The 22615-nt window shown below is 39.4% G+C and overlaps 1 protein-coding gene across 2 annotated transcripts in view; it reads right to left on the minus strand.

Moving 5' to 3' along the window:
• LOC137658565 (CXXC-type zinc finger protein 1-like) overlaps window positions 1–13124 on the minus strand; it is a 57051-nt gene extending 43927 nt beyond the window's left edge. Inside the window, exons 1-3 of one of the 2 annotated variants that reach the window (XM_068393460.1) lie at window positions 12971–13124; window positions 6439–6569; window positions 5824–5914 (exon numbers count right to left, since the gene is read on the minus strand). In XM_068393460.1, coding sequence (XP_068249561.1) covers window positions 5824–5914; window positions 6439–6515 — 168 coding nt within the window. In that variant the 5' untranslated portion in view covers window positions 6516–6569; window positions 12971–13124. Of the gene's footprint in view, window positions 1–5823; window positions 5915–6438; window positions 6570–11761; window positions 11916–12970 lie in introns of those variants that run through there. The other variant, XM_068393458.1, reaches the window with a different exon arrangement.
• Window positions 13125–22615: the final 9491 nt, after the last annotated feature.

The raw sequence follows: 22615 nt of genomic DNA on the forward strand, positions 1-22615 counted from the left end.
AAGAGTCTTTAAGGTGAGATCTTTTAGGGAGGCTGATTGTAGCGGCTCGAACCTGTCTGACATGAGGAATCTTAGTACCACGTCTAAATTCCAACCAGGTGTAACCAAACAACGCTCCTTCGTGGTCTCAAAAGACTTAAGGAGGTCCTGTAGATCTTTATTGTTGGAAAGATCTAAGCCTCTGTGACGGAAGACTGATGCCAACATGCTTCTGTAACCCTTGATAGTGGGAGCTGAAAGAGATCGTTCTTTCCTCAGGTATAAGAGGAAGTCAGCTATTTGAGTTACAGAGGTACTGGTCGAGGATACAGATACTGACTTGCACCAGTTTTGGAAGACTTCCCACTTCGATTGGTAGACTCTAAGGGTGGATGCTCTCCTTGCTCTAGCAATCGCTCTGGCTGCCTCCTTCGAAAAGCCTCTAGCTCTCGAGAGTCTTTCGATAGTCTGAAGGCAGTCAGACGAAGAGCGTGGAGGCCTTGGTGTACCTTCTTTACGTGTGGCTGACGTAGAAGGTCCACCCTTAGAGGAAGAGTTCTGGGAACGTCTACTAGCCATCGAAGTACCTCGGTGAACCATTCTCTCGCGGGCCAGAGGGGAGCAACTAGCGTCAACCTTGTCCCTTCGTGAGAGGCGAACTTCTGCAGTACCTTGTTGACAATCTTGAACGGAGGGAATGCATATAGGTCTAGATGTGACCAATCTAGGAGAAAGGCATCTACTATATATGAACTGCTGCTGGGTCCGGGATTGGTGAGCAATATATTGGGAGCCTCTTGGTCATCGAGGTTGCGAAGAGATCTATGGTTGGCTGGCCCCAGGTGGCCCAAAGTCTCTCGCATACATCCTTGTGGAGGGTCCATTCTGTTGGAATGATTTGTCCCTTCCGACTGAGACAATCTGCCATGACATTCAAGTTGCCTTGGATGAACCTCGTTACTAGCGAAATGTTTAGACCTTTTGACCAGGTGAGGAGGTCCCTTGCGATCTCGTACAACGTCAGTGAGTGGGTCCCTCCTTGCTTGGAGATGTACGCCAAAGCCGTGGTGTTGTCCGAGTTCACCTCCACCACTTTGCCTTGAAGGAGAGACTTGAAGCTTTTCAAGGCCAGATGTACTGCCAGTAGCTCCTTGCAGTTGATATGCATTGTCCTTTGACTCGAGTTCCATATTCCCGAGCATTCCCGACCGTCTAAAGTCGCGCCCCAGCCTACGTCCAATGCGTCCGAGAAGAGAACGTGGTTGGGAGTCTGAACAGCCAGGGGCAGACCCTCTCTGAGGCTGATACTGTCCTTCCACCATGTCAGGCAAGACTTCATCTTCTCGGAAATGGGGATCGAGACCGCTTCTAGCGTCTTGTCCTTTTTCCAGTGAAATGCTAGGTGATATTGAAGAGGACGGAGGTGTAGTCTTCCTAATGACACGAACTGTTCCAGGGATGATAGCGTCCCTATCAGACTCATCCACTTCCTGACTGAACATCGTTCCTTCTTCAGCATGTTCTGGATGCATAACTGGGCTTGGCTTGTTCTGGGGGCCGACGGAAAAGCCCGAAAAGCTAGACTGTGAATCTCCATCCCTAAATATACAATAGTTTGGGATGGGACCACTTGTGACTTTTCCATATTGACAAGGAGACCCAATTCCTTGGTCAGATCTAGAGTCCACTTTAGATCCTTCAGACAGCGACGACTGGAAGAAGCTCTGAGAAGCCAGTCGTCCAAATAGAGGGAGGCTCGGATGTCCGCTAAATGAAGGAATTTGGCTACATTCCTCATCAGCCTCGTAAACACAAGAGGAGCTGTGCTTAGGCCAAAGCACAGGGCTTGAAACTGGTAGACAACCTTTTCGAAAACGAATCTCAGAAAAGGTTGGGAGTCCGGGTGGATGGGGACGTGGAAGTAGGCGTCCCTTAGGTCTAACGAGACCATCCAGTCTTCCCTTCTGACCGCTGCTAGAACCGACTTTGTGGTCTCCATGGAGAACGTCTGCTTTGTAACAAAGACATTCAGCGCACTGACGTCTAGCACCGGCCTCCACCCTCCTGTCTTCTTTGACACCAAGAAGAGACGGTTGTAGAATCCCGGGGTTTGATGGTCCAGGACTTTGACTACCGCTCCCTTCTCTAGTAAGAGAGACACTTCCTGTTTCAATGCTCGTCTCTTGTCTTCCTCTCTGTACCTGGGAGAGAGATCGATGGGAGACGTTGCTAGAGGGGGTTTTCGTACAAACGGGATCTTGTACCCCTCTCTGAGCAACTTCACAGATTGTGCATCTGCGCCTCTCTTTTCCCAGGTCTGCCAGAAGTTCTTGAGTCTGGCTCCCACTGCTGTCTGAAGAAGCTGGCAGTCAGACTCTGCCCTTAAAGGACTTGGTTCCTTTCTTCTTTCCACGTCTCCCTTCGGCACGAGCACCTCCTCTGCTGGAGGCTCTGCCACGAAAGGGCGGAATAAAACGGGATGCTGGAGTGTCCATCCTTGGTCTAGCTGACAAGGTAGGCAAAGGGGTGGCTTTGCGAGCAGAGGACGCAACAAGATCGTGAGTATCCTTCTGTATCAAAGAAGCGGCAATCTCCTTAATCAGGTCCTCTGGGAAAAGGCACTTGGAAAGAGGAGCAAACAGAAGTTCGGATCTCTGGCATGGTGTAACTCCAGCAGAAAGGAATGAGCATAGGTTCTCACGCTTCTTAAGGACTCCGGACACAAAAGATGCAGCAAGCTCATTAGACCCATCACGTACGGCCTTGTCCATGCAGGACAAAATGAGCAAGGAAGTCTCCTTCTCTGTCGGAGAGATCTTTCTGCTTAGAGCTCCTAGACACCAGTCTAAAAAGTTAAAAACCTCGAAGGCTCTAAATATACCTTTCAAAAGGTGGTCCAGGTCCGAAGATGACCAACATATCTTTGAGCGTCTCATGGCTAGGCGGCGGGGAGAGTCTACAAGACTTGAGAAGTCGCCCTGGGCAGAGGCAGGAACTCCCAAGCCGAGAACGTCTCCCGTGGCAAACCAGACGCTCGATCTAGAAGAGAGTCTAGCAGGGGGAAACGTAAAGGCTGTCTTCCCTAAACTCTTTTTGGACTGCAGCCATTCTCCAATCACTCGTAAAGCTCTCTTGGACGAGCGTGCGAGGACGAGTCTAGTAAAGGCAGGAGTGGTTGACGGCATGCCTAACACAAACTCTGACGGAGGAGAGCGCGGAGCCACAGACACAAACTGGTCCGGAAACATCTCTTTGAACAGGGCCAAAACTTTCCTAAAGTCCAAAGAGGGTTGCGTAGACTTAGGCTCGTCCAGTTCTGAATGCGGTTCATCTACGTGTGCAGCACCATCATCATCAGAAAGTCCCTCATCCGAGTATTGATGAGGAAGCGGCAACGGAGTGGGTAACAGCTGGTTAGCTGAGTCCGGTCGCACGGGTGCATGCGTGACTGAGCCGGACGCAACGTCATGGAACTGTTGCCCAGTCTGTGAGCTGGCAACAACCATAGCAGCGCGGGGACGCACAGCGTCTACTCCAGACTGTCTAGACTGATGTGGGTGAGCAGTGGCAACCACACTGGGTTGCGGAGGTTGACGCACCGCGTCAAAACAAAACAACTCTGACGGTTGTTGAACCTCACGGACGTCAACGGATACCTCCGTGCGTCGCTGAACGTCAACATGCGGCTGGCAGATCACACTGGAACGCATGGGTGGCGGAACTCTCTCAACTGGAGTGCGTGAGAAGGTTACCTCAGCGTCCCCAGGACGCACAACCGAACGTGTGAGTGGTTGTAGGCAAGGAGCTGCACTAGCTGCTGGTGCGGCAGCAACCTTCTCCGCACGAAAGTCCTGCATAAGCGACGTTAGTTGAGACTGCATGTCTTGCAGTAAAGACCACTTAGGGTCTACAGGAGCAGGTGCGGCGACAGACGGTGTAACTGTCTGAAGCGGTACCGCTTTGCCTCTCTTAGGAGGTGAGCAGTCATCGGATGACTGCAGCGAGTCCGAACTGACCCAGTGGCTACAGCTGGGCCGTTGGACTTGCGCGGAAGGGACCGACTTGCGCTTTAACGGTCGTGAGACCTTGGTCCATGGTTTCTTGCGAGAAACCCCTTCCGAAGACGAGGTATAAATGGGCTCTCTCGTCTTTGTTAGGCAGGGGCGATCTTGGGTAGATATGCCCGATACCACGGAGGGAACGTCTGTTCGCTGATTAAAGCCTCTCGAACCCATTTGTCGTACGACATTGCTTCTCCCCTGGACTTGGGAGCTTGCAAGAGGTCCCGGACTAGGAGGACGACAGGCACGAACAGACGAACCCTCAAGCGCAACACTATCCACAACACTATCACTCACTTTAACACTTCCCACTGCACTTTTACACTTCAGCTCCTTCACATCCGCCATGAGCTGATTACGGTCACTAGCAAGGGACTCAACTCTCTCACCCAGAGCTTGGATGGCACGCATCATATCAGCCATCGAAGGTTCCTGAGTGCCAGAAGGGGGATTAGGAGCAACCACTACAGGGGAAGGAATAGGTTGTGGGGCATGAGGAGAGGAAATGTCAATAGAACGAGAGGAACTTCTCCTAACTCTATCTCTCTCTAGCCTACGTGTATACTTTTGGAATTCGATAAAATCGAATTCCGAAAGCCCAACGCACTCCTCACATCGATCTTCCAATTGACAGGTTTTATCCCGACAATTGGAACAAACAGTGTGAGGGTCGATAGAGGCCTTCGGAAGACGCCTTGAACAGTCCCTAGCATTGCACTTCCTAAATTTTGGGACTTGTGAAGGGTCAGCCATTTTGAATTGGTCAAAGGGGAATTCAAAAACTATCAAAAAGTCATCAACAAAGAATCCGTAATCAAAAAGAGTTCAAGGATTTGTGAAGAGAAAGCCTGCACAGCGAAAGCTCAAAACTAGAATAATGTACTTCACCAATTAGTTGTGAAAACAAATCCAGTTTAGCAACAGCGAATAAGTACGTCTTGTCGGTAGCACGACAGAGAGAAAATTGAGTTCTTTGTTTACATTGAGTACTGGGTATCTGGGCGACAGATGGCGCTGTTGGGCACACCCGCAACCTGTGTAGCAATCGCTGGCGAATTTTACCTTAGAGTTTTCTGTCGAGCAACAGAGTTGCAGCTATTATAATCACCGGCTAAGTTAAATATTGAAAATATATAAATCACACAATATATGAAGCCTGATAACTTTAACATCTGAACAATTTTGGGTGACATGTGGCTATATAATGTAAACCTTGCAATAAATGTATTCTATACAATTTTAATTAAGAAAAAATTATAGCAATCCATTATGAAATATTTGGACGATGAATGGACTAAAATCAAGGTCATATGGAAATAGTACTTAGAGGTACAGAGACAGATAAGAGCAATGGCATAAGTTTCAAAAGAGAGATTTTGTGAGGAAAAAAATTCTTTTGAAGTATACTGCAGTTCCAAAGTAGTGCCTAATTGTATACTGTACAGTATAAATGAAAGAATAGATGAGATTGAAGATAAGGAAAAATGTCACAGGAGAGAGTTGAGAACCCTTTTTCCCCTAAAAGGAATGAAAGATTACAGTAGAATAGAATTATGCAAGATTTAACAATATTACTATAAATATAAAACATTATATGAAAGTGATTGTTGAGGATGTAAAGCTAACAAATCAATCAGCACTAGAGTACTAATGACCATTCCACAAATGTATATGAAGTGGCTTATGTTTTAGTTGTCCGAGCATCAAAGCAATCACTAAACTAACAGTTATAGGAAATGTCTTAATGGGATTTTTTTTTTTAAATAAAAAAGACAAGACTTACATTGCAAAAGAACTTTTTTATCTTGTTTGCTTCTATTTCTGTAACATTAATGCAATCACCGTGGTACCACTCCTCACACTTGTCACATCCTCTGAAAAATTGCATAAATTTTAAAAGCAGATCTAATAAGCATATATTATAGGTGGAATATAAAATAATATGATGAAATATCAACCTTTACCTTAACAGTTTGATTCAAACTTTAAATATAAAACAAAAATAAATATACTCATATTGGCAATTTATAAAATTATGTGAAAATGAAACATGACTTATATTAGAAGTCACCATATACTTTAGTACAAACCTGTAAAATATCTTAAAATACTTCGGACAACAGATTAAAATACACTACACAATAATATTTTATATATTAGTTATCATAACAATAAAAAGTAAAAATAGAAACTTAACACGGAGGTCAAAACATATCTCACATTGAAAACAGTAAAATGACCTTTCAAAATCATAATGTACTTGAATACCTTCCCGGTCACTCAATAATCAAACACAGTATAAACATACAAGGAAACAGTTGTAAGGTAAGTTTATGTGTGCTGTTATACATCGTATTTATAATTCTGCACATAAAAATAGAGCGCACTTCCAACTTACATCATAAACCTGGACACATCTGAAGTACGGCATACACAGTATACTTGTTCATCTTTTAAGCCCTCTTCTCTTAGCATTGTATTTAGTTTGCTCTGACGCTCGGGCAGGTCAAACTGCCGGGCAATATCCGACTGAAAATAAAATAAAATCACTGTGTTAGTTATGGTAAAGTCAAGGAATAAACAGTTTCATGAAAGATAAAAAATGAAGAACTAAAGAATATGTATCTTAGTACTATACAAGAATTTCCAATGCTCAAAAGTTTCTGAAAAAGTTTATAAAGAAACATTATTTTAAAAACTTTTTTATAAACTTAACCTAACCATACAATTCCCAGACATATGACCTATCATCTGCTCTAGCCCCCAAAGCAACTTGTAAAGGGAAAAGCGGAAGGAGCAGTATTTTCAAGTCTAAATTGTTTGGAAGCAGGATGTTCTTTTCATTAAACCATCTACATCTGTTCTGTCCAGCCATTATAAGGCCTTTGGCTGTCAGTGAAAAGACAGTAAGAGAGAAAAACCGACAAGTCATTACTATTTCAGAAGCGAAATGTTCCCTAATTTTAAGAGTAAGGAGCTCAATGGACTAGTGGTGATTTAGACTGTGTTACTATTCTAATGAAACACCATTGAACAAAATACTCAACTCTCTCAGCACCTAGATGAGATAACTCAACAGATTATGATACAACTTGACTTCTTGCCAACGAGAAGCCATCAGGGTCATCCTGAGAGCAGGCTGGATGGAGCAAAGAGGTGTGCATCCAGACTGCCCCTACGGTACTGAAATGCATCGTCCATTGCAGCCAATGGGTCTGGCAAAGGAAAACACTGGGCACTCCCTGTCTACCCATGTGATAAATAGGTCAATCACTAGAGTTCCCCAGACCTAGAAAATCCTTCATGACAGTGTCGGTCCAGAAACCATTCTATTGCTACCCCACATAAAACCGAGCTGATCTGCCAGTAAGGTTTCCCATTATGAAATAAATCTGGTTGATAGTGCAAGAGCCTGACAAACCACCCACTCTCACACCTGTCTCGCAATTCATAAGGGAGTATGGAAGTTCTTCATCATTGCTTGTTACTATCTCCAACTTCAGTCATGTCACTTATCAGCACAAGCAAGTGGCCTACCATCTGATGCATGAATCAATTAAGAGCCAAAAGTAATGTAATCCTCATGAGAATTTTTATGTGCGATTGAAAGCAACCTGAAATCCCCATCCTAGAGATGAGCATGCCATTCAGGCGAGAGCATCTACTAATGCATCTGAAAAACAGAGTAAATCTGGAAGGGGGGATTCAGTGGAATTGCCTCTAACAAGTTCCAGTCATTCATCCATCAAGTCACATCATCCCTAACTTACTGACTAAGTGAAACAAGGAATGAAGATTTGACAGATGGCCCAAAACATTTTCAACAGCTACTGAAAAGATCAAAGTTGAATCCTCCAGCACAGAATGAGCTTCTCTTTGAAGCCCATGGCTTTGAACTGGTAGACTGCCCACTGCAAAAGAAACTGAGGCACTCCCAAGAGATTAAATGGATATGTATCCTTAAGGTTTATACTGAAAGAATGAAGTTACCCTCTTAAAGTCAACAGCGTGTAGTTGGTTTCCACCTAAACAGGAATAAGCAAAGGAGCCTGTTTAGATGAAAGAGCAATGATTGGTCTTCTACCTCCTGTAGCCTACTATGACTGCAGATTCTAGCCTGTCTTTCTAAACACTATTTTTGACCACCGCTGAGAAAGATTAAGATCTCATAGACCCAAGCGAGAAATTTGGAGACTGGATGGCTATGAGAAGAAAGGGAGGACTTCATTCTAGGAAGGGAAGTCAGTAACCATCTCAAAGGACATGAACCAGTTTTCCAATTCCTATCACTGCCACATTGCCCCATGGAGTAACAAGCATCCCCCAGTTTGGCATTTGAAGGGGCATTTGTTATGATGTTCTTGTTACAATTCCCAGTGTTGTACAGATATCCTACAAACCTACATTCTGCTCACATCACATTTGAAAAATTTGAACATAGGGAAACATGTAGATAGTTTCTTAGTACCCTGTAACAAGGCTGACTTTTTAACTAAAATATTTTAATGAGTAAATGTTGATGGGCATCCTAAGGCGGAGTTCTTGCCCCTTTATTTCTTATACAGTATAAACGTGTGTTTTGGCCTTGAAAACAAGAATGTTACTTATGCACATGATGTTATTTTCTTCAGTGTAGATCGGCATCAATGACCTTAAATGTCAGGATGCCAGAAAACTCTCAATCAATCAATCGAAAGAATCTCTTAAAGGAGATATTGCTAAAATTTGTACATAGCTCAAATTATGAAGGATAAAGTTAAACCCTAACTAATCTCAAAGCAAGATTGTTAACAGCTCTATGACACTGATTTCTGCAAACCCAAGATATGACCTGGAATTTTCTTATTAACATAGTTGAATCGCCGGAAGTTCAGAATTTTGAGCATGGTACTACCACTTTTTGTAAAGTAGGTTTACATAATTCTCATTTCATTACTTATCATCATCAAATTTAATCTTAAATAAAAAAAAATATAACCAAGGAACATGAGTTGACAAAAGAATTACCGACAGCTGATAACCACATTAGGCTAATTGTCAGAGGCATAAAAAAATTGTCGGAGGCATAAAAAAAAATTGCCAGAAGGGTTCCTCCTAATTCAATATTAATAGGGCTAAGGAATATTAAATGTTGTAGCATGAATAAAAGGATTTAAAATATGACGAGATCATGTGAAAATTCTAAGGGTCGCAGTAGGCATGTAACAACCTCAAAATAAGAGCAATGACTTTCTCTGACTAACAAATAAATGTTAGTTACATTATAGATAAATTATATGTTGAATGCAATGGTAAGTTCATGCCCCAAAAAAGTTCCACAACATAAACAAGAAAAATTGTAGGGAAAATAGCTAAGTATATATACTTCACCTGATTGCAGAGTAAATATTTGCCCTTTCACCGGCCATCGATAGCATCAAAACTTGTGTTTCTTAACTTACCCTACAGTAAATTTTGAAGCCATGTCCTTCATTATGCATTGTTGCATCTTTACTGGTAACAAGATAAAGTAATAAACATTTTATTTCATGTTTGAGCAAGAACTATTGTAAGACAACCTATATACAGGTAGTTAGAAAATGGTAGTAGTAGTAGCAATAATAATACTGTACCAGCAATAATAATAATAATTACCAAACATTTTGAAACAATTAAAACTTTCAAAATATTTAAGCTGAAGTTCCAGAATCTATTAGGGTATACTGTTTAAGGTAAAAGGAAATTACAGATATATCTCAATAAAGGTTCATTAAGTGATAAGGCACCACAAATTAGATTAGTAAACATGGGAGTATCATAGGAGGGTCTAAGACGCTTCCATAAGTAAGAAATGAAGACAAAGTACTTATTTTGATTTAGGTATTAGATCAAGATGTATCCTTGTATTCCACTTGTTCTATGTATTCTTTGTCAAAAACTACACTTTCCCATGAAATACACAAAGGCTATGTATTTTTCCAACTGGTTTAGGTGAGATTTATGCGCATCTGTTTTCCATTCATAGAATAACAATCTTGTTTTTTTTTCCAGTTTCTCCACTCAAAAACACAGTTGGCTACAGGTATTCTTCCATTATTGCACCAACAATAATGGTAACAAAAGCATAAATTGCATGATAACCTATTGGTGGAGGAGTTTGGAATTTTGTACAATTGCACTCACCTGCTAACTTGCCTTAGGTGGGGGTACCTTAGATTTGGCCCACATCCCTGTGATTTACTTTTATGAAGGCCATAGCACATGCAACAATGACCATGATATTTGAAGTCACAGTAGAGGAACTAAAGGGGGGGGGGGGCAGTCACACACTGTTAATCACCACCAGCATAAGTAAGGCTAGGAGGCCACCTTAGGTTGGGATATGACTCTTTGGTTTCATTAAACATACGCAGGAGCAACCATAGACAATATACTGTAGAAAATAGGATTAAAATTCTTGTTACCTATTTCTAGAGGTGAATGTAGCTGACTGGGACAGACATAAACTTTCTTATTACTTGTCAAACTGGTTTTATTTAAGAGGAAATTGTTGTTTATCTTGGTCTGAAATATGATATGAAGTTAGTTTTATGATTCAGTGTTACCTTGCCATGAGTGAAGCCCTTTGAGAAGCAAACACATTGTTAATACTTAATATTAGGGTAAGTCAAGAAGGTGGCAGTCTGAAGGGGGGGGGGTTCATAATAAGGATGCAGCTTCTACGTTAGGTGAGGTGGAAAACCTTATGTTATCCGAGCTTCTTGTGTTTGTTTCCATTTTAAAGTGTGGTTTGTCAGTCAACACTTTTGAAATTTTACCCACGGTCAGTCCCAACAAACTACAAAGGCTGGAGACTTTGTACTCTGTTGGGGCAGAATGTAAAACCATATTTTACAAGGTAACCAGACACAAAAACACCACCTAACCTAACCTAGGAGCCATACCTTTACCTGCCAGGGGGCTACACCCCCTGCAACCCCTCCTTACACGACCGTATTCGTAGCTTACTCTATCCCAACGAACTACATTCACCCCCTAAGTCTACCATTGATCTCAGGCAAACAAACCTTCACAGGAATTCTAGAACACTGCTGGGGTGTATGTATGATAGCAGCCACCTGTATGTACTATTATGGCTAACTTGGAATACGGCTGTGTAGGGGTGTCGCAGCGCTCCCCCCCTTAGGTAAGTAGGTAAGGTCACGCCTTGTAGGTTAGGTTAGGGGGGAAAAGTTTAGGTTAGTTCGTCTATTTTTAATGAACTCATGAGGAACTGGCTGCTGACATAGACAGGCTCCACAATGTTTGCCCGCAAAGCAAAACGGTACGGGTTGGTATGCCTCATGATTTTTCCATAAATTTCTGTCAACCTACAAGCCTGCCATAGTGGAATCATCTAAGCCACTCTGAGGCTTCACATTTGATTTATCTAAGTATTAAGAAGAGTGTCTAGACCTAACCTAACCTTAGACCTGGTGATTTGCTGTCAAAAGATAAATGAAAAGCCTACCATAGATTAATAGTTTTTTTGATAACTGGTAGGCCATCATTATTATCACATAAGCCTAAAGCTGTACTATCCGATAGACTCTCTTTAAACCCATTCCATGTACTTAGCGAGAAACTATAGTATCACATATTCCTTTAAAAGAAAAGGATAGTAGTAGGGCCGACCAAAAATGGCTACAGATTAAGCATATTTATTATGCCTATTTTACTGTCATCATTTAAACACGACTTACTTTTGACATCCTGAAATACACACAATAGCCTCGGTATTCAAGATGAAATAAACAATTATCTCCTCAGCATCGATAAATCAAATCCCGAGGTAATAATAACGTCACCAGCAAAATGTAAACAACACCACAAAACACAGCAGCATCACTGTTGAATGTCAGCCAAGTTTCAGGAACTACTCTTATCAAATGATGTAAATAAACTAGAAGAATATTCTCTTTGATATTAAGCTGTAATGTGTTCTAAATATATTGGGACATATTTATCATCTTTATGACTACAATAAAAGATATTAATGGTTGAGTAGAAATAGCAATATCAATGGATTTGTGAAGGTGTTGTTACCATGTCTTTCCAAACATTACGACAAGAGCTTCAAGAGAAGCACCTTGAATTAAAAATTTAGGGTCTTGTCTATTTGTTCGATTTTAATATTGAAAATGAAATATATGTAGACTACCTTCCATTTAGATCTGTGATAAAAGATAGCTAAAATAAGAGGGCATCTTAAGTCTATTTAAAGAGTAAAATAGACATCTTTTGTAGCAAGTTACGTGGCATAATCAAGGAAAAATTCGTGGCAATCATTTTTACCGACAATATTTTACCTAATGATATACAAATTTATATTTCTGCGTCACGATATTATGGCTCATTTCTAAGGGCTTTCCCTTGAAATATATAGGCAAGGCTGAAAGCATTTCAAGAAATTGCAACAATGAAAGAAAATTACTCATACTGTAATCAGGATAAAACTTGCAGAATCTAATGATTAAAAGACTTACCAGGAAAGATAAAAAGTTTGAACATAAACATAAATAAAAATCTTTAGACTGAGACTTAGTAGACAGACACAGACAACGTTATGGTCTAAATTGACCTTTTATTCTTAACCAGACATGCTTCTTTTACATAATTTAAATCCGTGGAGGTAATTAAGTACACGATCAATAAGACACCAACTTTACTGTTGATTGTACAGAAACATAATGTAATGTGTAACTACACGGCTAAACCCACACACTTCTGTCACAGTGAACATGGTGTATACTGTGTGTATAAAGTTAAACACAATGTTTACTTCAAACTAAGCCACGCGATTGCCTTCATACACAAACAAAGCGAATTTACTATGGATTGCAATGAGGTAAATGAAGGAAAATATGAAAAGCGTTATAATCACTACTATATTCAATTTATACGCTACTCACCAATAATAGCAACTCTTAGTAAAGTTACGAAATCTTCCTACGAAGTCAAGCAGTTGATAGTCCTGGCAGGCATGTACAGTACTACACACACTGGCTCACTACGCTTGAGCTGATCAGCTGCTTGAGCATGATACCCGAACACACAATCTTTGTTTTGTTTACAGGTGTTACTCAGCATTTTTTTTTTTTTTTGTATTATTTATTTACTTGACGATTTGCCCACGTCTTGCATGATATCTAGCGGTAAATCTAATAAACGGGCTTCGCAAAGCCTTGGGATATGCTGGTAGTTGGTAGAAATTTCGGTACAAATCGGAAACTTATTCATCATATGAACCCTTATACGGAGGGGTACTCCAGGGGAGTGTACTTGGCACAATCTTATTCTGCATCTATACTACTGGTCTATCGAAAATACTACAAAGGCGTGGCGTGAAGTTCAAACTATTTGCAGATGACACACAATTTTACTTCTCCATAAATGATATACATGACACTACTGAAACTCTAAACCGAATCCTTGATCGTGTTAGAGAATGGATGACATTTAAGCAACTAAAATTAAATGAGAACAAAACTGAATTCATGGTGGTGGGCAAGAGAAACAGCGTGAGAAACTTAGGTGATATTCAAATGAACATAAATAATCCCTCGGTGCCGATATCTAGTAAAGTTCGAGATCTACTGTAGGTGTATTTATTGACTGCAACCTGTCTCTAAATGCCCAAAATAAATAATGTAATATAAACTGCTGGTTATCATCTAAGAAATATAACGTTTATAAAAAAAAAGTGCCTGAAAGAAACATCCTGTAAGGTAACTTGTGATAAACTGTGTTATTACAAGATTGACTACTACAACTCTATTTATTACAATTAACCGAAAGTACAACTTAAGAACTTACAAAACAGAATAAACTGAGGAGCAAGACTGATAAAAGGTGTCCCACCTACAGAAAGGATCACCCCTATACTAATCGATTTACACTGGCTGCCTATTAAAGCGAGAATCAAATTTAAAATGTGTACAATAACCCACCAAGTTATCAGAACCGGGCGTCCAAAATACTTAAGAGAATTGCTACATATTGCGCAGCCAACAAATCGTGTCGACACGAGAATAGTTACAGATGGCTTCAAACTGTTGGAGCCTAGATTTATGTCTACTTTAGGCTCCAGAGCCTTTAAATATGCGGCCCCGAGACTATATAACAAGCTTACACGAAACATTCGAATGATTGAAGACATTAAGGCTTTCAAGAGGAAACTGAAGACTTTCTTATTTCATGAGTCCTTTGACAGTGACGATTTAACAGTAAATGAACAATACGAGATATCAAACGTTAAATACTCTGAACGAAAAGGGTAAAACGACAGTGGATGTACTGTAGAGAGCGGGGTTCCCCTGCTGTGAGGACCGGAAAAGCATGGTAAAATGCCACGTGAACATTTAACTAGTGGAGGTGAGTAAAGGTTGTTATACCCAGGCTGTACTTCTAGGCACAGACATAATTTTGGTAGGTATTGAGATTATTTTAAAACAATTTTGGATGTAGTTAATCAACTGCACTGCTTACAACATGGGCCTCTATATTTCACATAAATTGTATTTTAGGTTTTAGTTACTATTGTTAATAAGTTTATCGTTGTTGTTGTGATCAGTTTTATATTCAATGCGTTTTCTGATCAATACTTTTAGTTAGAAGTAATGCCTATTGGCTAGTAGGCCTACTGCACTAGTAAATATTTGCCCTATTAGTGGGTTGAAAGTTACTGGATCTTTTAATGGCAGGTAGTTTGATTTAGGAGCTATGGGGTCAAATAAATCTTTACTTCGACAAGGCATACACTGCACCAAATAATCTGGCGAGTTTTTTTTTTTTTTTTTTTTTTTTTTTTTTTTTTTTTTTTTTTTTTTTTTTTTTATAAACATTCTTATGGATTTAGAGTATCAAATAACGTTAATTGTCAGATCCACATTATCAAAGTACTTAGAGAACAAGAAAATCTTCAGTTTCCTTTTGAAAGCCTAATTATCTTCAGTCTTTTTCGGATGTCTAGTTGGAGCTTGTTATATAGGCTTGGGTCTCATATTTCAAAGCTCTCGAACTTACGACTGAAGTACTACATCTTGGATCTAATATTCAAATGCAAACAATTTATGGACGAAAAAAAAAGGGAAAAGGGGGGGGGGACGTCAAGAGGAGCTGTTAGCTTTGCTAGACAGCCCACTCTTTCTTTAATTTACATAAATGAACAAAAGGTAAGTACAAAGGTAAAACCCAGTAATAATTTATATAAACCATTAAAATACATTTAGTTACAAGTTTTTACAAATGAAAACACATTCGACATAAATAATTTCGAATTTACACAAAGTAATTTACATAAACCTCATATTATTATTATCATTATTATTATTATTATTATTAGTATTAAATGCTGAGCTACAACCCTAGTTGGAAAAGCAGGATGCTATAAGCCCAGGGGCATCAACATGGAAAATAGCCCAGTGAGGAAAGGAAACAAGGAAGAATAAAATATCTTAAGAATAGTAACATTAAAATAAATATTTCCTATATAAACTATAAAAACTTTAGCAAAACAAGAGGAAGAGAAACTAGACAGAACAGTGTGCCCGAGTGTATCCTCAAGTAAGAGAACTCTAATCCAAGACAGTGGCAGACCATGGTACAAAGGCTATGGCACTACCCAAGACTAGAGAACAATGGTTTGATTTTGGAGTGACCTTCTCTTAGAAGAGCTGCTTATCATAGCTAAAGAGTCTCTTCTACTCTTACCAAGAGGAAAGTGGCCACTGAACAATTACAGTGCAGTAGTTAACCCATTGGGTGAAGAATTGTTTGAAAGTACTGTACATTCACGCGTATTTCTTTGTACCAATATGCTCTTCATTCCTATTTTATTTTCTAAACAATATATTGGACGGGCGTAATAGATGACTGTTGGTATATCAAGATTTGCCTTTTCCTTATCTTTTTTTTTTCTTTACCTTCATCTATGTTTTTCATTTTCAAAATCGTCGTTATAATTTCATGATTTCGCTTTTAGGCCTATATTATATTTCACATTCTCCTGTTTATTCATATTAGAGAAACTTGGTTTGTAGTAATAACAGTTTTAATTTATTGCAGTGTGACTGATGGCTCGTTGGATAGCCTGGCCATCAAAGCTTGATATGGAGTGCAGAAGCATAACTGGTACGTGGTAGAAGTTATTATTATAATTGTATCTGGCATGTCAATAATTATACTTGTACTTCAATCATTTCATAGTTGCCTCTCGTATATCAACAGTCGCATTATGCTGCTCTGGGGTTTCTTGTTTATGTTTGATGTAATCACATGTGTATTTTAACTACACAACAGAATTATTTTTGCTATCATAATTTTTATCAACGTTATTATTGTCATTATTCACACAAGGATGTCTTTATAAAAATCATGATTTAAAATGTTTAAAAAACGGTAAAACATTCACTTCGATATACTGTATCTGTAAAGGGAGGAATATATACAAAGAAAAAAAATCGTTAAATTGCAGTTTTATCATAGAGCCACCCCCCACACCCCACCCCCACAAGCCTCAGCATGACCGGAGGAAAATTATTATTGTCATTATTCACACAAGGATGTCTTTATATAAATCATGATTTAAAATGTTTAAAAAACGGTAAAACATTCACTTCGATATACTGTATCTGTAAAGGGAGGAATATATACAAAGAAAAAAAATCGTTAAATTGCAGTTTTATCATAGAGCCACCCCCCACACCCCACCCCCACAAGCCTCAGCATGACCGGAGGAAAATTATTATTGTCATTATTCACACAAGGATGTCTTTATATAAATCATGATTTAAAATGTTTAAAAAACGGTAAAACATTCACTTCGATATACTGTATCTGTAAAGGGAGAAACATATACAAAGAAACAAGTCGTTAAATTACAGTTTTGTCATAGAGGCGCCCCCCCCCCCCCCCCCCACACACACCCCAAGCCTCAGCATGACCGAAGGAAAATCAGTCTCCTCGCCCAGAATGAATTCCTTTAAGCGTATCATTCTCGTTGCTTTGATGAATGGAGACGATCATATTATTATTATTATTATTATTATTATTAGTATTATTATTAGCCAAGCTACAACCATAGTTGGAAAAGCTGGGTGCTATAAGCTCATTGGCTCCAACAGGCAAAATACCGCAGCGAGGAAAGGAAATAGGAAAAACCGAATAGTGTGCCTGAGTGTACTCCCAAGCAAGAAAACAGTAGAAGACCATGGTACAAAGGCTATGGCGCTATCCAAGACCTTCCTATATTAATGTTGTTACTGATCTTACAATATTCTGTATTTTTCTTTTATTACTTATATGTACGCTATTTCACTTGCCATTTAATTACTTTTTTTTAATAACAAGGCTACTTTCCCCGTTTAAGTTCTTGGGCTTTTAGCATTCTGCTTTTAAAGGTTTAAAGGCCACTCATGAATGGCCGAATAAGGGACAGTAACATTGTCATAGTAAGCAGGACAATGCCCTAGAGGTGACCATATATCATATGGTCAGTGCCAAGCTAGGACCAGAGAGGGCCAAGCAATGGCTGCTGATGACTCAGCAGATAGACCTAAAGGCTCCCCCAAACCCACCAACTAACGAGTCTGAGCGGGATTTGAAGCCCCGTATGGCGATCACCAGGCAGAGACGTTACCAATCTGGTTGTAGCTTGGCTAGTGATAATAATAATAACGTAGACACGTGGGTACAACTGTTTAAGGTTTGCAGATGTATAAACATACTTCAACCCACCCCCTCCGCCCAAAAAAAACATTTGTGATATAGCTTACCGATTTTAGCACAGAAGAAAATTTATAATTGTTTGGTTTTCAACAGAAGAAAATTTAGTAGCTTTAGGCTTTCATCTAAACAAAAACAAATATTTATGAAATTATATACCTCGCATGTGTATATAAACTATAAGACTAAAATATTGTATTAGATCCAACTCACCATAATCTATATCTAAACTTGCAACATGGCCCACGTTTCCGAGACAAACCGCAGCTGACGGCATTAGCAGACCAACTGGAACTTTTAGTATCATTTTATCCTGGTGATTACTGCTATCTATAGCACAAAGAATAGACGGATAGTTGTGAATGACCGTACTTGAAATTTATGCATACATATTTACGCACAATATGTGTATGTATGCATATATTATTATTATTATTATTATTATTATTATTATTACTAGCCAAGCTACAAACCTAGTTGGAAAAACAAGATGCTATAAGCCCAAGGGGTCCAACAAGGAAAAATAGCTCAGTAAGGAAAGGAAATAAGGAAATAAATAAACGATGAGAAATAATTAACAACAAATCATTCTAAAAACCAGTAACAACATCAAAACAGATACGTCATATAAACTATAAAAAGACTTATGTCAGCCTGTTCAACATAAAAACATTTGCTGAAACTTTGAACTTTTGAAGTTCTACTGATTCAACTACCCGATTAGGAAGATCATTCCATAACTTGGTCACAGCTGGAATAAAACTTCTAGAATACTTTATAGTATTGAGCCTCATGATGGAGAAGGCCTGACTATTAGAATTAACTGCCTGCCTAGTATTACGAACAGGATGGAACTGTCCAGGAAGATCTGAATGTAAAGGATGGTCAGAGTTATGAAAAATCTTATGCAACATGCATAATGAACTAATTGAACGACTGTGCCAGAGATTGATATCTAGATCAGGAATAAGAAATTTAATACACCGTAAGTTTCTGTCCAACAAATTAAGACGAGAATCAGCAGCTGAAGACCAGACAGGAGAGCAATACTCGAAACAAGGTAGAATGAAATAATTAAAACACTTCTTCAGAATAGATTGATCACCGAAAATTTTAAAAGACTTTCTCAATAAGCCAATTTTTTGTGCAATTGAAGAAGACAAAGACCTAACGTGTTTCTCAAAAGTAAATTTGCTGTCAAGAATCATACCTAAAATTTTAAGTCATACAAAGTTAAAGAAACATCATCAATGCTGAGATACGGATGTTGAGGAGCCACTGTTATTGACCTACTTACAATCATACTTTGAGTTTTATTAGGATTCAACTTCATACCCCATAATTTGCACCATGCACTAATTTTAGTTAGATCTCTTTTTGGGGATTCAGCAACCTAAGGTCTACATTCAGGATATGGAATTGATGCAAAGAGAGTAGCATCATCTACATATGCAACAAACTTGTTTTCTAGGCCAAACCACATGTCATGTGTATATAGTATGAAAAGTAATGGGCCAAAAACACTACTCTGTGGAACACCAGGTATCTCATTCCTATACTCACTATGGTGCCCACCAACAACAATTCTTTGAGATCTTTTACTTAAAAATTCAATAATAATGCTAAGAAACGACCCAGCCACTCCTAACTTTGAGTTTGAAAATAAGGGCCTCATGATTAACACGGTCAAAGGCAGCACTAAAATCAAGGCCAATCATACGAACTTCCTGACCACAATCAAGGGATTTCTGAACAGCATTGGAGATTGTAAGAAGAGCATCACATGCTCCAAGGCCTTTACGATAACCAAATTGCAAACCAGGGAATAGATGATTACTTTCAGCAAACCTATTAAGACGTTTTGCCAGAAGACGTTCAAAAACTTTAGATAATATGGGAGTTATGGAAATTGGGTGGTAATCAGTTGGACTTGAGCTACCACAAACACATTTACATAGAGGAGTAACATTACCAATTCTCCAACAAGTGCTAAAAGTTCCTCTTCTTGCTAATTAGCGCAAAATAACAGATAACTTTGGAGCTAAGAAATCTGCAGTGTTTATAAAAAACAAAGGAAAAATACCATTAGGATCTACATCTCCATAAGTATCAAGGTCCATTAATAGAGCTTTAATTTCACGAGATCGAAAAGCTAAGCTAATTAGTTTAGTCTCAGGAAAACAGGAATGAGGAAGTTCAAGTTTCTCATTACTCTGTTTACTGTCAAACACATCAGCCAAAAGGGTTGCCTTTTCCTTTGGACAGTGAGTGACTGAGCCATCTGGTTTAAGTAAAGAAGAAACTGTTGCCTCTACACCAAAGAGTACAGATTTAAGGGTAGACCACCACTTATGTTCCTGAGTTGTACCAGAGAGGGTTTCTTTTATGATTGAATTGTATTCCTTTTCAGTTGAAGCATAAATTCTCTGAGCAAAAGCTCTAAGCTGAGTATAGTTATTCCAGGTCAAATCTGATCTGTTACCCTTCCAAAGATGATAGGCCTCCTGCTTCTCCAAATAAGCACGTCTACAATCATCATTGAACCACGGTTTGTCCTTCACTCGGTACCTTAGCACACAAGAAGGGATACGCCTACCAATTATGTTAACTAGATTCTCATTCAAGGGGACAACACGATTAACACTACTATATAATTGTGACCAATTCAAGCCCAAAAGATCATGCAAAATCCCATTCCAGTATGCTTGAGTTTTCATATAAATTTTACATGAGTATGACACATCAGGGACAGACTGCTCATTCTTCACTACTAATGAAATCAAGGCATGATTAGATGTCCCAACTGGAGAACCAACCTTACTTGTTATAACGCCAGGGGAATCAGTGTATACGAGGTCCAAGCAATTACCAGACCTGTGAGTAGCTTCACTTATGACTTACTCACAGCCTGATTCAGAGGCAAAGTCTAAAGCTCTTAAGCCATGGCGATCGGTAGGAGAAACAGAACTTAACCACTCCCTATGGTGAGCAGTGAAATCACCAACAAAGACAAAAGAAGCCTTTCTATCATCTTGTATCTTAGCCATAATGGTAAGAAGACAATAGAAGATAGAATCCTCCATGTCTGGATTCCGGTAGATCGAACACAAATAGAAGTTGTTATGCCTGCCACAAACTTTTATTACCTGAATCTCATGACATCCACATTGATAGCAGGACTTATGAGAAGCAGGGTACTCAGTCATAATATACACCGCCATTCCCCTGGCCCTAGGGATGGCATCACGTTTCAACATTATGCCTTCTTAAAACCAGTTATAAGGAGCTCAGATGAGTGCCTCATATCAAAAACCAAAGTTTCTGAGCACAAAAGAATATAATGCTCTCTGGACGCAACTGTAAGGTCTTGAATATTTGTATGAAGACCACGAATATTGCAATACAGTAGACGACATTGACGAAATCTAGGACGTACTGGTCCCAGATTACGCTCAATGTCTCCAGAGAGCATAAGAATTAATTATAATAAAAAGAGACATCATACTTATAAAAACTAGAGTAACAAGAATCATAACAAAAACAATATGTACAGAAATATAAATAAAGTGATTGATCAAACCCATAGACTATAAAAAAAAGTCAGAAAAACTGGTCAACATGGAGGAGCCGATACAACATGCAAGGCTAAATACCATCCAGGATAGCCACTCAATTGAAGGGAGTACAGTAATGATGGTTTTTAGAAGAAAAAAAATCAGCTAGGGAAGAGACAACCTCTTGATAAACTACCAGGCATCCATGACCCTTCTATTAAGCCTGCCCAACAAACCACTTAAAAAACAAGAGGAAGAAAAAAAGAAATAAGATAGAATAGTGTGGCCGAGTGTGCCCTCAAGCAAGAGAACTCTGACCCCAGATAGTGGAAGACCATGGTACAGAGGCCATGGCACTACCCAAGACGAGAGAACAACGGTTTGATTTTGGAGTGTCCTTCTCCTAGAAGAGCTGCTCACCATAGCTAAAGAGTCTCTTCTACCTTTACCAAGAGGAACTGAACTGAACAGGTAGGAGGTTGGCCCATTGAGATACTACCTGTTAGAGAGTTATTGGATCCTTTGACTGGCCAGACATTAATGCATTGGATCCCTCTCTCTGGTTACGGCTCATTTTTTCTTTGCCTACACATACACCGAATAGTCTGGCATATTCTTTACAGATTCTCGTCTTTCCTCATACACTTGACAACACTGAGATTACCAAACACTTCTTCGTTCAAGGGGCTAATTACTGTACTGTAATTGTTCAGTTCAGTTCCTCTTGGTAAAGGTAGAAGAGACTCTTTAGCTATGGTGAGCAGCTCTTCTAGGAGAAGGACACTCCAAAATCAAACCGTTGTTCTCTCGTCTTGGGTAGTGCCATGGCCTCTGTACCATGGTCTTCCACTATCTGGGGTCAGAGTTCTCTTGCTTGAGGGCACACTCGGCCACACTATTCTATCTTATTTCTTTTTTTCTTCCTCTTGTTTTTTAAGTGGTTTGTTGGGCAGGCTTAATAGAAGGGTCATGGATGCCTGGTAGTTTATCAAGAGGTTGTCTCTTCCCTAGCTGATTTTTTTTCTTCTAAAAACCATCATTACTGTACTCCCTTCAATTGAGTGGCTATCCTGGATGGTATTTAGCCTTGCATGTTGTATCGGCTCCTCCATGTTGACCAGTTTTTCTGACTTTTTTTTATAGTCTATGGGTTTGATCAATCACTTTATTTATATTTCTGTACATATTGTTTTTGTTATGATTCTTGTTACTCTAGTTTTTATAAGTATGATGTCTCTTTTTATTATAATTAATTCTTATGCTCTCTGGAGACATTGA

This window comes from Palaemon carinicauda, chromosome 19 (assembly GCF_036898095.1).
Source record: "Palaemon carinicauda isolate YSFRI2023 chromosome 19, ASM3689809v2, whole genome shotgun sequence".
Taxonomy (NCBI): Eukaryota; Metazoa; Arthropoda; class Malacostraca; order Decapoda; family Palaemonidae; genus Palaemon; species Palaemon carinicauda.